This window comes from Fusarium graminearum, chromosome 1 (assembly GCF_000240135.3).
Source record: "Fusarium graminearum PH-1 chromosome 1, whole genome shotgun sequence".
Lineage (NCBI taxonomy): Eukaryota > Fungi > Ascomycota > Sordariomycetes > Hypocreales > Nectriaceae > Fusarium > Fusarium graminearum.
In genome coordinates this window covers 9,973,758-9,987,832 of record NC_026474.1, presented here as the reverse complement: position 1 = coordinate 9,987,832, position 14,075 = coordinate 9,973,758, and the positions used below count along the sequence as shown (strand labels likewise).

Below are 14,075 nucleotides of genomic sequence, written 5' to 3'. Positions count from 1 at the left end.
CAAAAGTGGTGGTGTGTGTACTCAAAGGCAGTAGGCCAAGAGAGGAAGAAGTATAAAAAGAGGTCGTCATGCTATCCCAACAGAAGTTACGAGATAGAGACAGAAGAAAACAAGCGCATACATTGATTGATTGAATCAAGATCAACCACAAGGGTCCTGTCTCGCTGATGAGAATCCCTCCCAACAAGGGATCCCAGGCGGATCATAGACTGGAAGTTGCTAGCGCGATGAGCAGTTTCGACCTCGACAAGATTGATAAAACAAGTCGAGCGCGGCGTCGAGGGACTTGGGCGAGTTGCAATCGAGGTGCGCTATGAACGCGGTGTTGTGCTTGCTCCGTGCTAGGCTGCTGTCATAGATCCATGCGATGGATAAATGGGCGAGCCACAGAGTCAAGTAGGCAAAGCAAGCACAGATGAGCTGGAAGAGAAGGAAGAAGAGATAGGCGACGAGGCAAATAGAGTAGGAAGCACAAATGGGATCGAAAGTGGCGGGGAAAGGGGGGAGGAAATAGAGGAGAGAAGAGAAGCGTTGAGGTAGTGTCGCTGCGATAAAAGAAAAGTCACTTTGGATATTGGTGTACCAAGGAAAGACCGCCCGTTCTTTCCTTGTCTGTCTTCCCCGAACCGCCTCACTTTGGGGCGTTGCGATGATTTTTGACCAATCAGAGCTCTTGTTTCAACCTCCAGGTGCTAGGCATCCAGCGAGGCAACCAGTGTCCGCCTACTGAAGAAATTGGAGAAGGTTATTTTGCGAACCATTTTAGTCAGTCACAATTGATGCGGCTCAACAAACTACAATTTCATCACACATTTTAGTGGCACTGAACAAATGTGTCACTGGCTCATTCCCGCCATATGTATATATTTTTATAAAGGGAACGGTTTCTCCTCTTCACTCTCAGATTGAATTCAATTGGGAATGCTCTGCGAATACTTACCTACTACTTATAGCACTTACTGACAAACAATCTTGGCACTCGAGGATATTGAGGCGCAAGCACAACCTCACTACCAGATTTAGTATGTACCTATGTACCAAACCAGCTACTTAGCGAATAGATAACACAACTACTATTTGTGATTCCGAGTCCCTCAATACAGTGATATGTCATCCACTGATTTGACATATCGTCACATGGCCTGGCGGAAATCATTGCTTACCCCGGATGGTCTCAGAATTATCCCCTCTGCATCTCAATCCCTTGTTAATTTGCACACAAGATCTTTTCTTGGAAAATATTGAAAGTCTATGCACCTCTTCATATGCCCCTGAGAAATCTCCTTTCGTTGTCTCTTTTCTCAATTGTTTGCACTTGAAGGCTCAACTCAATTTGGTCGCCTGCATGTACTTGACTTGGGTAATTCTGCATCCTCCCGAGAACAAGACATCTTATCCTTGGTATAGATCTTCGACTTTGATATCTACTGGCTGAACAGTGTTCATTCAGAGTATCTACTACAGGATTTTTGTTAGTCTCGTTTTCCTGGGCTGGCCTTAGTACATGCATGTTATACGAGGACTGTTAAACATACTTCTGTATGGATCAAAACCTCATCACTGGATAACATTGATAGTTTGTGCACTACCTCGCTTGCTCGTAGTCGAACTTCTTGGTAACGTCAGCTTGTCATATGACATGTGTCCCAAGTAGGATGTGGTCTTGACCTCTCCGCTCCTTATTTGGACTTTTGTACTTCAATGCTTGTACATCATCCCAATTATCACCAAAGCAGCTCTTTGCCTCACAGAGGAAGAAGAAACTCTCCGCCAGTCACCATGAACTGCACTGTTCCACCAGATACTCGGGGCTCCTCCTCGACCCCACGGGTCCCGCGGGTATCTGCTTTGATATATATGTAACTATCTTCTTTTAGTAACGGAACACTGGGTCTCTATGCATGATGCTCGATTGTTTTTCGATCCAGAATGATACATAACATTATCTTTGCAGATTAACACGATTACGTGCATGAACGGGTGACAATTGGATATTAAGATTCATCCTTGTTCAGATTCTCATCCTCAAACAGCCACACGACCTGGGGCCCAGGAAAAAGAAAAGAGAAGATGAATCAATGGAGGCACTATGGGGCCGGGGTGTATTCTCTTGCTATAAGAGACTCGATTCCTACCGTTGGTTCTGGATATATCGTGAGCATTCTATATTCACCTACACTCAGTTTCAGTCTTGGTACAAACATCATTGACCAAGTCCTTGTTACTGCGGCCACCGAGATCAGGGTCCATGTGAGCAATTGTTTCACACTTCTAGGAGGACTCTGGCTAACTCAACCTCACCAGCACTTGTCAGATCAAAATATCCCCTACAATCACCCAAAATGTGCGACTGGGAAGAATTCCTCTTTGCTTGCAACCACTCAACTCTCCGCCTCAAATCGTACTGCCACTTTGCTCGTAACGACCCCAACCATCAATGTTTCGGTGTCAAAGTGCTTCGCAAGTCCTGGCGGCAGTGCGTTCCCTGTGAGAACTGCGCAATTGCTTGGCGGGCGAGGGAGATACAGACGCAACAAAACTGCCAGGATGCTCAATCTATGCATTAGGGGGCAAGACACGGAAAGATCTGCCATCCTGAGTGGCAGCAATGTTTGGTGGGGAAAGGGTTGGTCAACGATTGTGGTGCACTGCTCCAATATTTCTCTTTTTTCTGGCTCCGAAGTTTTCAAATGCACTCTGTTTGTATCCCGGTTTATCTCTTATTTTATATATATAGGTAGCTAGAAATCAGAACTGAAGTTGTCTTGCGGCGTAGTACAAGTACGAATCAAGCTGTGGTAACGAGCAAAGCTAGTTACCTGCATGAACCCCCATTCTGTCATTAGAGATCTCATCCGCTGCACACAGTGGCGCTTGGAGCTCCTGGTTCGAGTTCCTTCTACCAATACGCAACGTCTTTGTGGAACGAAGCTGTTCAGCCTAGATATGAACCCCTGCTGCCTTGCGGTTACTAGCATGTACTGTGTGACCCTTGACGGCGCCACAGACAAATAATCGGAACGCAAAGGTATGTTATGAAGTGGCTGTTTCGCGGCCCGTTTCGTGTAATCTTGGTTATATGTGAGTGAGAGATACGCCTAGGGAAAACTCGTTCTGGTTCCGTAATAGCGCACGACTAGGTAGGTAGCAACAAATTTATAGCTAGTTCTCAGACCTTTCTCGGTAGACAATCCTGTGATGTTACGTAGCTTGTTTGACGTTAAGTGTCTACATTGCATATATTGGAGATGACGATGATGTGAAGCACACATCCATCGTTTGGTAAGACGTCGCGTGATGGCTGCTTGCACAAACTCACAACAGCGGAGAATAACAGGGCAGAATCCCACAAGAGCCTTCACAAGAACGCAAGATGTAGGACTAAAAACGATGAATTCATAACTTGGCGTGAGTACTTGGGGGCGGCTCGGTTAGTCACTCCTGGTTTGTGGCGCCCTCCACAACACCGACGATGTTGTACCGTTTGGAGAAGAAAGTGATCCAGTCGTTGAGAACGCCCTTCTCCTTGTCATCCAAGTCCTGCCACTCTGGAAGCGCATCCTCCTGTTTTGTCGAGGACTTGGCTAGAGCTCTTGAAGCGTCCTTGCCGGCAAAGACTAGAGGCATTGGTTAGTTATTATGTATGTTGACACCGATAGTAGAGTGTTTAAGGTGAGCTATTACCATTGTAAGAAGCTCCAGGGAGGTAGGCTTTGTTTCCGGTAACATCATAAACCTTGCCCTTGAAAGACGGTCAGTGGTGCTCTTTAGATGAGATGAGTTGCACAGCAAGTTGCAAATTGACTCGTGGATGTGCTTTGACTTACCTTGATCGCCACGTAGCACTTGCCTCCTTCAGTAGCGCCTGTTAATCAATTAGTTACATTCTTGTCAAATCCAAAGGCCGAGGTGAGGTTGTTGATCCCCGTGCCTTGCGGAGCGTCTTGAGGAGGTGAGATCGTACCGTTGGCCTTGGCAAGCTCCTCCTTAGAGATGATGTCGTCCTTTGGAGGGTCAAGGGTGACGGCAGTCTTGGGCTCAAACTTTCCAGCCATTGTTGCAAGTGTATTTGTATTGCAGTATTGTAGAGGTGATGAGAGAATAGGTATAAAAGATTGGATTAGGTTGATAGAGGATGGTGGGACCTTTAAATGGTATGAATGCCCGTCCCCTCCCCTCCGTCATATGCCAGACTCTCTCCCCTCCCCCACCAAACCCAAAGACAAAGCCAAACAAGACCCTGAACCTACCCGCTACCCTCGGCCAAAGTCAGCGTCTTAGCGGGTTCAAAGGATCCGAAGCTCACTGAAGATTCCTGTTTGATTGGAAACGCACGGGCCAGTATTCGTCAAAACCGGAATTGGTCTGTGCGCGAGCAACTATGATGGAACTAACGGACAAGCATTTGACTTGCAGCTTTTTAATTTCTATGTTCGTCATCACCACCACCAACAACTAACATCATTCGCCAATTGCCTCATTGTTTTGCCTGCCATGTCGGTTTCGGCGATTGCTTCGCTGAGGCCCCTTCGTGGGAGATGCTGGCAGCATAAACACTCCAGCCTCCTCTCCATCCAGCTACAGTCGCAAACAGCCACGCTAAACTTCCGCACCGTTATCCATCTCCGATTAGACCAGCATCGATTTCAAACAACCAATTCCTCCAATAGACACCATGACAAAGACCTACAAGCCAAGAGGGACCAGCTACCACAGAGGAGCCAACTCTCGGCACAACCACAAATTACCTTTCGTCAATTCGCCGGCCGCGCTCTCGCTGCAGGTCTTCGAAGTCTTGCAGTAGCCATGAGTCCGACTGGTATAAAGACAGCATATAGGCAAAATCCAGGTACCACGACACTAGGAATCTTCGTTCTTGGCGTGGTATCTGTCATTGGCGCATATACTGTTTACCTCTACTTCAACTACTTCTACCACTACCAATTCACGAGATACCCCAAGCCTATCGCAAACTCCTTGCGACGTGCTCTATATTATACCAACATCAGTCCCGATGCTGAACTAGCTCTGAAATATTACAAGCGTGCTATGGATCTATGCGCCGAGCATGGATTAGACCCTTACTCCGACGAGGTTCTGGGTATCAGAATCCAGACCTCTTACTGGCTTGAAAAGATCACAAACTACAACGGTTGCCTCCAGGTTTTGGAGGGCATCCTTGCCGATTGCAACAGGTGGATCAGTGTTATGGAACAATCCGTTAAAGACGGCAAAGTCAGTGACGATGGTAGACTTATCAAGCCCAAGTCAGAAACTCCCGAGACACCTTCGAATCAAGTCGTTACCAGTGCTGCGTCTACCCCAGAGCAAGGAAAAACAGATGAAGAAGAGGTGCCTGAGAACCTATGGCATAAGAGACAGCGCATTCTTGCCAAGACTGTTGGAATTGCCATCAAGCTGGGAGAGCTGTACGCGGATGAGCATGTTCTCGACCCTGACAACTCTCAAAAGCACCTTATCTGGGCTGTTGAAACTGCATTGAAGGAGGCTCGTCGTCGCAAAGCCGAAGGTGTCAAGCCCGGTGAGGGTGACTGGCTGAGCCCTGGAGAGATGGGCGGTGCTATGGAGTCATTGGGTCGCGATTATGAACGCAAGAACCAATTCCACCTCGCCATCCCTCTGTTTTTCCAGGCTCTTCGTCTTTGCGAAACGCCTTGCCACCGCCCTATCATCATGAACAATCTCGCCGCCAGCTTTGCTCAGCACCCTATTTTTGTCCCAGCCAACAGCGAACCTTCTGACACGATCAAGGAGTTACAAGACCCTGCAATGCCTGCTACCCGAAAGGAATGCCTAGAGGCTGCGCAGAACTGGGCCAAGAACGCCTACAAGCACGGCAAGGACGTCACTGGTGACGAACGCACAACCGAGTGTGACGAGGCATGTGCTGTTGCTCTGTGTAACTGGGGCGATGTCGCCGCCATGCTCGGAAACAATGACCTGGCCCGCAAGAAGTACAAGCAATGTATCGAGATGGCGGGCAAGCTTGGATTCCCGGATGCGGTAAAGCAGGCCCGTTCAGGGCTTGCAAAGCTGCCCTAAAGTAAAAAGGAGAAGATGTTGTTCACGCTATCTATGTTCAAAAGAAAAGTCCTCCCACTACTGGAGAACATGTATTACGACCAGGCTAAAATCTGCCATGTACAAATAGAAGGAAGGGAAAATTAAAGCAAATAAGTCATTGGAAACCCCATCTCTACTGTGGCTTGTCTACATATTCAGAGCAACCACTTTCAATCACCGCACTATTTCTCAACATCATGACCCAACACTGACAATCGGTTGAGAAATATATAATACATGTCGTGACTTCTAGATATGATACCGGTTCTCTTTCGGTTAATTCTAGGCTCCAATCATCAACATCCCTCGCTTTGTTCCGTAAGCAATATCCCATACCTAGGCTCCTTACAATTCACAAATCCCTGAAAAACCGGTACGCCTGAGTTCCGTGCCGTTCAATACACCCCTGAAAGCCAACAGAATTTCAAGAAATCTACGCCATCTTCTGCCTCTTCGCATCCAACCCGGCTGTTACAGTCGACGTTGCCCCCCCGTTCCCGTTAGCAGGAAGATCGGCCAGGGCGGTTCGTCCATCGGCAGCAGGTGGTGGCCGCTTCATCGCGGGTGGTCGGTAACTGCCTCTGTTCGCTAGGGGACTACCTGGACCAGATGGCGCACCAATTCGACGAGTTTGGTCAAGCGATGGGTTTATTACATTTCCCCGGGCACTCTGTGAGCTGGGCATGGACGGCCGTACCGGGGTGAAGCTATTCGGATTGGATCGCGGAGCTGGAGCAGCATTTGCTTGACTGCTGGTCGGAGCAACATGCTGCCCATTTCTCGAGACAGGTTTGGATGAATTGTGGTCAATGCCAGGTGTTTTTCGAATCGATGGACTCTCTGCCTTTGGGTTGAAGGCCTGCTGCCCTTGTGGCAGAGCAAGGGCACCGCTGCCCGAACCTTCTATAGTGAACTCGGGCAACTGGCTAACTGCCTTTGCAGAAAAGAACCCTACGGTCTCGGGTATGTTTTGAGGGACATTCGGTGGTGGGCGAGGGTTCCCAATTTGATTTGGAGTTGTACGCCCCGAGGGCCCGCCTTGTGGGCGGTTAGCGAGAGCATTTGGTCCATTAGAAGGGTTAGACCGTTGCTGCCCTTGTATCGGAGTTTGCGGTGCTCGATTCGGGGGACCAGTAGAGTTTGATCTGCTGGGTTGTTGCTGATTTCGTTGAGCATGAGGATTGCTGGCAGGCTTTTCGTTGCCAGGTTGGCCCAATATTGATGTTGAAAGCATGATTTCGTCTGGGTGACCATCTTCTGGCACACAGAAGTCGGCTTCGTCGAGCTCTACAGATATTCAGCCTCGATCTCCTCAAATCCATCGGAGGACAAAATACCTCCAAGATAGTCGTCAAATGACTCTGCAACGGGGAGCGGCGGTGCAGGTTCGGTTTTGACCACAGGAGCAGCAAGGGGTGCCGGGGCCGCGGCCGCGGGTCCTGCTCTCGCAACATCACGTTTGATGAAGTCGGAATGTCGGTGTAAGTTATCTTGGTCGAACTTCTTGACAGGCTCGGCTTTGATCTTGGTCACTTGCTTCACGTAATCTTTGTCGTAGATGCAGTTACCCAGGACATTGCCAAAGTTCCTCAATGCACGTTTCATTCCATCAGTAGTGCCCTCCTTCTTGGCCTTCTCGAAAGCCATTGCCTTGCCTTTTGCGTTCTCAATGGAACCGTAGCCAACATCCTCGTGGTAGGTTCCATCCCTTAGTGTGATCCGGACAATAACAGACAGGCCAACACTGAAACGTTGTGTCTGGGGGTTTTCATCGGCAAAGTCGACTTGAATGTTCTGAATGGAAGATGACCATCCGTTGAAGCCAAAAACTTCGTTCGCCAAGGTGATACATTTTTCAGCAGTCAGATAGTGGACTTTGGTACCACCAGGGCCTGCACGAGCGGAGATGTATTCGGGACCAAGTTGTTTGTCGAGCTTCGCCGATATCGTGGCAATGTCCTTGGCGGCCCATTCGGCAATTCGCGGGCGTGGTTCCTCGTAGGGGTTCGTCACCACTGAATGTTGATCGCCTGGACTGGGAGATCAGTTAGCAACAAACCGAATAACGCGACGCATCTTGAAACATACGCAGGCATGATGAATGATTCAACACTGGACGTGAAATTAAGCAAACATGAAAATTTAAGCAAATATCAAGATTTCTCCGAAGCAACACGATGGGACGAGGCAGCAAAGAGTATTAAGAGAAAAGGTAGGTAGGAAATTTGGCCAGTGGTGGCGGGCTGGATGTGGTTAATGGACGACACCGCGTTAACCTTACGCTCCAGGCAGTCGCGCCTCCCATTCGAGATGACGGGAGAACACGTGACTCTGCCTAGTTGGCCGAAACTCTAGAAGCACTGAAGGCTCCACCGAAGTTTTTAGATCGTCCCGCGATTGCCCCACTAACTATGCGATCAGTTGTCTCAACGCTAAATTCAAGTTGGTCCTTGGTATAGGCTATAGGTAATCGTCACGCGAGTATTGATATCTTGTGACCTCCAACCACTAGATATAGGTACCTAGGTAGTAGAGAGTGAAAGGAGACTCCTCTATCGAGAGTCTTTCATCACCGAAGAGAGACAGATATTACGTTTCTTATTCTCCTATATACTTTATCCTTTGCCAAGTATGCCATCACAAACTTCGCATCTTCATTGATACGTGTATGTTGTGCAAAGTTACTGGGACAAGAGTATTTCTATTAATAGGCTCCAAGACTTTAAGATAACAGGGCAATCTCGACTTTACAGTGACCAACCACCTACAGACGTGACTAAAACTGTTAACAGGAACCATGGATGGTTGAAATCAGCGTCCAATCACTGCACCATGGCCAAAGTCTTGACGGAAAAAACTGACAAACATCTAATGATCGAAACAATAGCAGCGTGACCCCAGAAGACATAGAGATGATTAATTCACTTGTACCTTGATGTCCCAGTCTACATTATGAGAAACAATTGCTGCACAAGGAGACCTATTTATGGATACCGTTGGTGCAGGTTCGGGACATCATGGCGAAAATAGGTACTGGTAGCAATACGTAACGTTGTTGCAATACGATGACGACCAATCAATCACTTGGAGTAATGCTGGAAAGCTTCCCTTGTTACACTTACCGCTCTCGAAAAGCAGTATCCAATTTTTACATCAACCACGATTGGCTCGTCTGTCATCAAGGCAGAAACTAAGATGACAAAGAAGATATATCAGAAATCTAGCCACGGAAAAACAGAGTATGTCCTATCCGTCAGGTTGAGAATACCACTCAAAGGCTATCAACCCATATAATACTAATCCCTACTGGTTCGTAAATGAAGGAAAGGGATATCAAATGACATGCAAAACGCCAACCACCCTGCGACACAAGAAAAAAAAAAAGGGCGCCTCAAGTCTATGCCACCTATGCTACCAAATGAAAGTCGTCGTTATGATACGGTCGTTATATGTGCGAAGTTGACTCGTCCGATGCGCCGCAGTATGCAATCATAATCTTGGAAAGGCTTTGGTGAATAACCCGTGCCTTACCAGGGTCCAACTCTTACCGGAGCTCCATATGAACCAGACATCAATTGGTTCAGTATGGAATCCGAAGGACCACCAGACACAGTATTCGCGTCGGAGCCCATCCATCCAACGCTCATGGACATGGCGTGGATAGCAGTGGAGAGACGGCCCCCGGATTGTTCATGGTGTCGAGACAGGATCTGGTCCCATCCACCGGAATGCAAGTTGAGACCCCCAGCTTTCTTGCCTGCCTCATTGATAACTAGCGCCCAAGCCTTGGATATCTCTTCATATGCAGTCTCCTTGTGATGTCGATATGCCTGAGGTTCCCAGTTGGGCAGTCTGTGGATAAAATCGGTTGCCTCGTTCAAGAATTCGAGAGACTTGGTGGGCTGGGTCTCGTTGGGTGGAAGAAATTGAGGGGTGAAATCGGATAGAGCGTCAATGAAAGCAACCAGTGGTTCCTTGACCCGGTAATAAGTGTACTCGGGGCTGGACTCGCCATAGGGAATGGCATCCTTCATTTTCTGCTCGTACCCTTGCAAGACTTCCACAGCCGAGGAGACTGAGGGACGAGGAGCTTGGGTAACAACTTCGTGACCAATATCAGGGTGTGATTCGCAGATGCGCTCGAGGACAGTTCTTAGTTGAGAAGTGTCCAGGGTCTCGAGAAGTCGAGGAAGGGTAAGAGGTCGTCCGATAATTTCATTTCCACGGACTTTCTTGGAGGGTCGAGCAAGAGCTCGGGCAGAGATAGTAGGAGAGCACCTGGGCGACATGGTCTCGTCACCATCCTCGTCGGCTTTTCGCTTACGGGGGTTCATGTTGTGAAATGGAGACACTGAGTCAGTTAGTGGCAAGCACGACAAGGGGCGAAAGGGGGGGGAGCAATGACTTACGAGATCGTTGAGGCGAAAGACGAGGGTTTTCGTGCTGATGCGGGAAGACAGGAGGTTGTGGCGATAGCAAAACGTTCATATTGACTGAAGAGCGTAAGGCTAGTTGATGAGGGTGGGTGGGCAGCGGTATTTTGTTTATAGTCGATGAATGAAACAAATCACTCAAAGACGATAAATTGGCGTAATCAAAATCGATGGAAGAGGGATTGTTGACAAAAAATCGCTTTTTGTTTGGCAATTACAGTCAACGACGGTAGTTCCCTAGTTTTGAGTTTCGAGTCTTGCCGAGCTTAAATGTCCAGCGTCCGGTACGATGGCGAGCGGCAATATGATCGATCGGTCGAGGGTAATATGTACGACTGAAGAGGCAGCCCTGAGATGGCAGAATCGTCGCGCGATAAGTTGCGATGCGTTAAGGAGAGTTGTTCAAGTGGTAAAAAGGGAGACCGATTGACGATGGCGTGGAGAAGAGGAGGGTTTTGAAAAGGTGGAGGAAAGTGAAGAAGTGGACGGGACGGAATGGGCTTTGTTTGGGGTTGGACTGGGCTTTGAATGAATGAGGGAGACGTTCCAAGGTTCCAGTTTTTTGGTCTGGTTGTCTGGGGCTAGTGAATTTTGCCTGCTAAGCCTAAGCCTACGCCTAGGCCAAGGCCAGTCGGTGGGTCACAAGCACCTTATTCGCCATGAATTATCGGCTTGGGCCACACTTGAGGCCCGCATACCCAATCTGACGCCCGGGGCCACTGTTGAAGCCACACGTGAACAAGGCCCATTGAGGGGCAGATTCACCCTTCCAGGTGCCCCTACAGCCTAACAGCGTTAATTATTAGCACTTGTAGGGACGGGCTACTATTGGCGGCTGCTAGTTCCAAGCATGATGGTAGTTTCAACTGCGCCAGACTCCACTGTAGCCCGGCTTGGTTTTTCAGCTGCCTGTCATGACTCTTGTTCTCGACGCAAATTTCATCCAATATCAACAAAGAGTCCAGCTTTCGGGACTCGCACAGCACACGTGGCATAAGGTCGGTCAAATTACCGGCTATAGTTATGGTAACATTGCCTTGAATTGGGCCCGGAATTATTGAGATTAACTAAGCCCGGGCCGTCATGACGGGGCCGGATCGGGACCTTGGCCCAATTCGTAGTCCATTGCGGCTCATCGGCTGTTCTGCCTCGGCGTAGAGTGTCGACACTGTTCTGCTGGCTTCGAAAGCATGCAATGGAATAATTTCTTGTGAGAGATTTAGACTCGTGTCAGTAAGACTGACAGATGGGCGATCAAAATGATAGCATGAAGCAAACTACCTAGGTAGACCATGTTTGATGAGAAGCTGGTGCAGGGCTATTCCATGGTGGGCTTCATTCTAGAAGCGGAGGATACACGGACCTCAATGCTTTGTTTTTTTAATGTCGCATTCATTGGACATCTAGGTCACGGCTGAGACAGCGAACCCCCTGTTTATTGAGATTTAAATGAGATAGGCGGTGAAAAATAAGATCAGCTTAATTGTGTCATTATTCACAAGGGACAGCAACTCGACTACCTATAGCGTAGAATTGACTCTTTCTTCTCATGGAGGGGATATAGCCATGGAGATTCAGGTATGGCCGATTAATATGAAACTCGAAAACAAGGGAATTACTCTCCGATATTGCACGGACACTATAATGCCCCCAATACTATGTCAAGACCTTATTAGACTTTGAATATGCGCATGGGAGTATAAATTAACTTCCGTCTCCATGTTTATCAAACTTGTAGCGACAGAACGTCTTACAGTTGTTTGTTGCGTAATGTCAGCGCCAAGGAAGTCTAGCATAAATATTTTAGTAATAATATCATAATATTGACACGTATTCCCTTGGAAAAACCACAACGCACCTTCAATTGATCAGTCACAAATTCACCGTCATCATGATCTCTAAGCTTCTCCGAGATTCCGGGAGGCTGGGCTCCTCAACACGGCCGACCACTCATCAAGTCGGCGTCCAAAAGATCCACTATCGGAAGCATCTGCAGGGTCCAGTTTCGGCCGACTCTCGACCCACTTCTCCGAGTGTCTTATCGCTTATCGCAGCCAAAACTGGCAGAAAATTTCTGGCAACTTTGGATTGGATCTGATCTGAGTTGAGTTCTAGATCGCCCATCAAATCACGATCCAATAACACAACACAAAATGGCGACAAAAGAGAAGAAGGAGAAGAAGTCCAAGTCTTCCCGATCGGAATCGAAGGCTGAGAAGTCTGAGACGGTCGTTGAGATCGAAAAGACCGAAACCGAAACCACAGAAGCAAACGATGTCGACATGGCAGAGTCTGAACCCGCGTCCTCGTCCAAGCGCAAGATCGAACTTGAGGAAATCGAAGTCAACGTAGACGCCCCCGAGCCCCCATCCAAGCGCGCAAAGCGTGCGCTCAAGAAGGGCAAGGCATTGCCTGCGAAGCAAGACAGCGACGACGAGAAGAAGGAAGATGCCAAGGACAAGAAGACCCGATCGGAGCACAGCGTCTGGATTGGTAACCTGCCTTTCTACGTCACGCCTGTTGAGATGCGCAAGTGGCTCGTGGATAACTCGGGAGGTGTCATCACCGACGAGATGATTACTCGCATCAAGCTACCGACAAACAAGGAGCCTGGCCGAGACAAGAGCGTCAAGCCCACGAACAAGGGATTTGCCTATGTCGATTTCTCAGACATTGGACCCAAGGTCTCTGCCATCTCGCTCACTGAGAATGACCTCGGTGGCCGAAAACTCCTCATCAAGGATGCGACATCTTTCGAGGGCCGGCCCAAGAAGGAGGCTGAAGCTGCTGCCGATGCTGCCGACGGCAAGACCGCTACAGAGCAAAAGCAAGATACCAATGCCAGTCGCAAGATCTTTGTGGGCAACATGGGCTTCAAGACAACCGACGAGGACCTGTCCAGAAACTTTGAAAAGTGCGGCGAGATCGAATGGGTCAAGGTTGCCACGTTCGAGGACACCGGAAAGTGCAAGGGCTACGGCTGGGTCAAGTTCGTAGAGCCCGAGGCTGCGGCGTGGGCCGTCAAGGGCTTTGTCAAGATCAAGGAAGCTATCGAGACAGAAGAGGACTTCAAGGACGATGAAGAGAAGGACAAGTCTCAACAGAAGCAGTTCAAGACACGCAAGTGGTGGGTGAACCGATTGATGGGCCGCGAGCTCAAGATCGAGCTGGCCGAGGATGACCAAGCGCGGTACAAGAAGCGATTTGGCAAAGACAAAAAGGCAGTCGAGAACGACAGCAACCCACGAGGTCGTCCTCCACCACGCAGAAACGACCGGGGTGATAACAGATCGGGCGAGAATAACGGCGCTGGTGAGGCTACGACAAAGCCTCTTAAGGAGGCTGAAGATATTGCTGTTGCGAGATTGACGGGTGCGGTGGTAAAGCACACGGGTTTCCAAGATGACGTTTGATTAAGTACAGCGAGATATTATACACGTTTCGAGATACCCCCCCAGTTTCAACGCTCTTTAGCATCTGATGTGAAGATGTGTATGCTGATGTTATTCCTGGCAATGAGATTCCTTTAAAACTATCGGTCAATACGTTGCCACTCTT

General features: G+C 48.7%; 5 protein-coding genes across 5 annotated transcripts; 2 read left to right on the top strand and 3 right to left on the bottom strand.

Moving 5' to 3' along the window:
- Positions 1 to 3,377: 3,377 nt before the first annotated feature.
- On the bottom strand, positions 3,378 to 4,109 carry FGSG_10160 (uncharacterized protein). The gene is made up of 4 exons (XM_011320798.1): positions 3,965 to 4,109; positions 3,828 to 3,865; positions 3,685 to 3,742; positions 3,378 to 3,617 (listed from the first exon to the last, which is right to left on the bottom strand). Exons 1-4 carry the CDS (start codon positions 4,053 to 4,055, stop codon positions 3,436 to 3,438), a joined length of 369 nt encoding a protein of 122 aa, XP_011319100.1. The 5' UTR covers positions 4,056 to 4,109; the 3' UTR covers positions 3,378 to 3,435.
- Positions 4,110 to 4,494: 385 nt separating this feature from the next.
- Positions 4,495 to 6,063, top strand: FGSG_10159 (uncharacterized protein; the record flags this gene model as incomplete). Its single annotated transcript, XM_011320797.1, has 1 exon — positions 4,495 to 6,063. The coding sequence occupies one exon, from the start codon at positions 4,495 to 4,497 to the stop codon at positions 6,061 to 6,063; it is 1,569 nt and encodes a 522-aa protein (XP_011319099.1).
- A 454-nt stretch (positions 6,064 to 6,517) lies between these two features.
- On the bottom strand, positions 6,518 to 8,180 carry FGSG_10158 (uncharacterized protein; the record flags this gene model as incomplete). Its single annotated transcript, XM_011320796.1, has 3 exons — positions 6,518 to 7,371; positions 7,422 to 8,119; positions 8,173 to 8,180. The coding sequence occupies 3 exons, from the start codon at positions 8,178 to 8,180 to the stop codon at positions 6,518 to 6,520; spliced, it is 1,560 nt and encodes a 519-aa protein (XP_011319098.1).
- A 1,101-nt stretch (positions 8,181 to 9,281) lies between these two features.
- FGSG_10157 (uncharacterized protein) lies at positions 9,282 to 11,029 on the bottom strand. Its single transcript, XM_011320795.1, has 2 exons — positions 10,494 to 11,029; positions 9,282 to 10,435 (listed from the first exon to the last, which is right to left on the bottom strand). The coding sequence occupies exons 1-2, from the start codon at positions 10,570 to 10,572 to the stop codon at positions 9,612 to 9,614; spliced, it is 903 nt and encodes a 300-aa protein (XP_011319097.1). The 5' UTR covers positions 10,573 to 11,029; the 3' UTR covers positions 9,282 to 9,611.
- Positions 11,030 to 12,685: 1,656 nt separating this feature from the next.
- Positions 12,686 to 13,975, top strand: FGSG_10156 (uncharacterized protein). Its single transcript, XM_011320794.1, has one exon. The coding sequence runs from the start codon at positions 12,800 to 12,802 to the stop codon at positions 13,928 to 13,930; it is 1,131 nt and encodes a 376-aa protein (XP_011319096.1). The 5' UTR covers positions 12,686 to 12,799; the 3' UTR covers positions 13,931 to 13,975.
- Positions 13,976 to 14,075: the final 100 nt, after the last annotated feature.

What these genes read in the sequence shown, in the direction of transcription:
- FGSG_10156 (XM_011320794.1), top strand. Translation starts at nt 12,800, where the DNA reads ATGGCAGAGTCTGAACCCGCGTCCTCGTCCAAGCGCAAGATCGAACTT.
- FGSG_10157 (XM_011320795.1), bottom strand. Translation starts at nt 10,572, where the DNA reads ATGAACGTTTTGCTATCGCCACAACCTCCTGTCTTCCCGCATCAGCAC. An exon ending in TCTTTCGCCTCAACGATCTC is followed by an intron (nt 10,436 to 10,493) that starts GTAAGTCATTGC and finishes TAACTGACTCAG; the next exon opens with TGTCTCCATTTCACAACATG.
- FGSG_10160 (XM_011320798.1), bottom strand. Translation starts at nt 4,055, where the DNA reads ATGGCTGGAAAGTTTGAGCCCAAGACTGCCGTCACCCTTGACCCTCCA. An exon ending in GGAGCTTGCCAAGGCCAACG is followed by an intron (nt 3,866 to 3,964) that starts GTACGATCTCAC and finishes ATTGATTAACAG; the next exon opens with GCGCTACTGAAGGAGGCAAG. An exon ending in AGTGCTACGTGGCGATCAAG is followed by an intron (nt 3,743 to 3,827) that starts GTAAGTCAAAGC and finishes CCGTCTTTCAAG; the next exon opens with GGCAAGGTTTATGATGTTAC.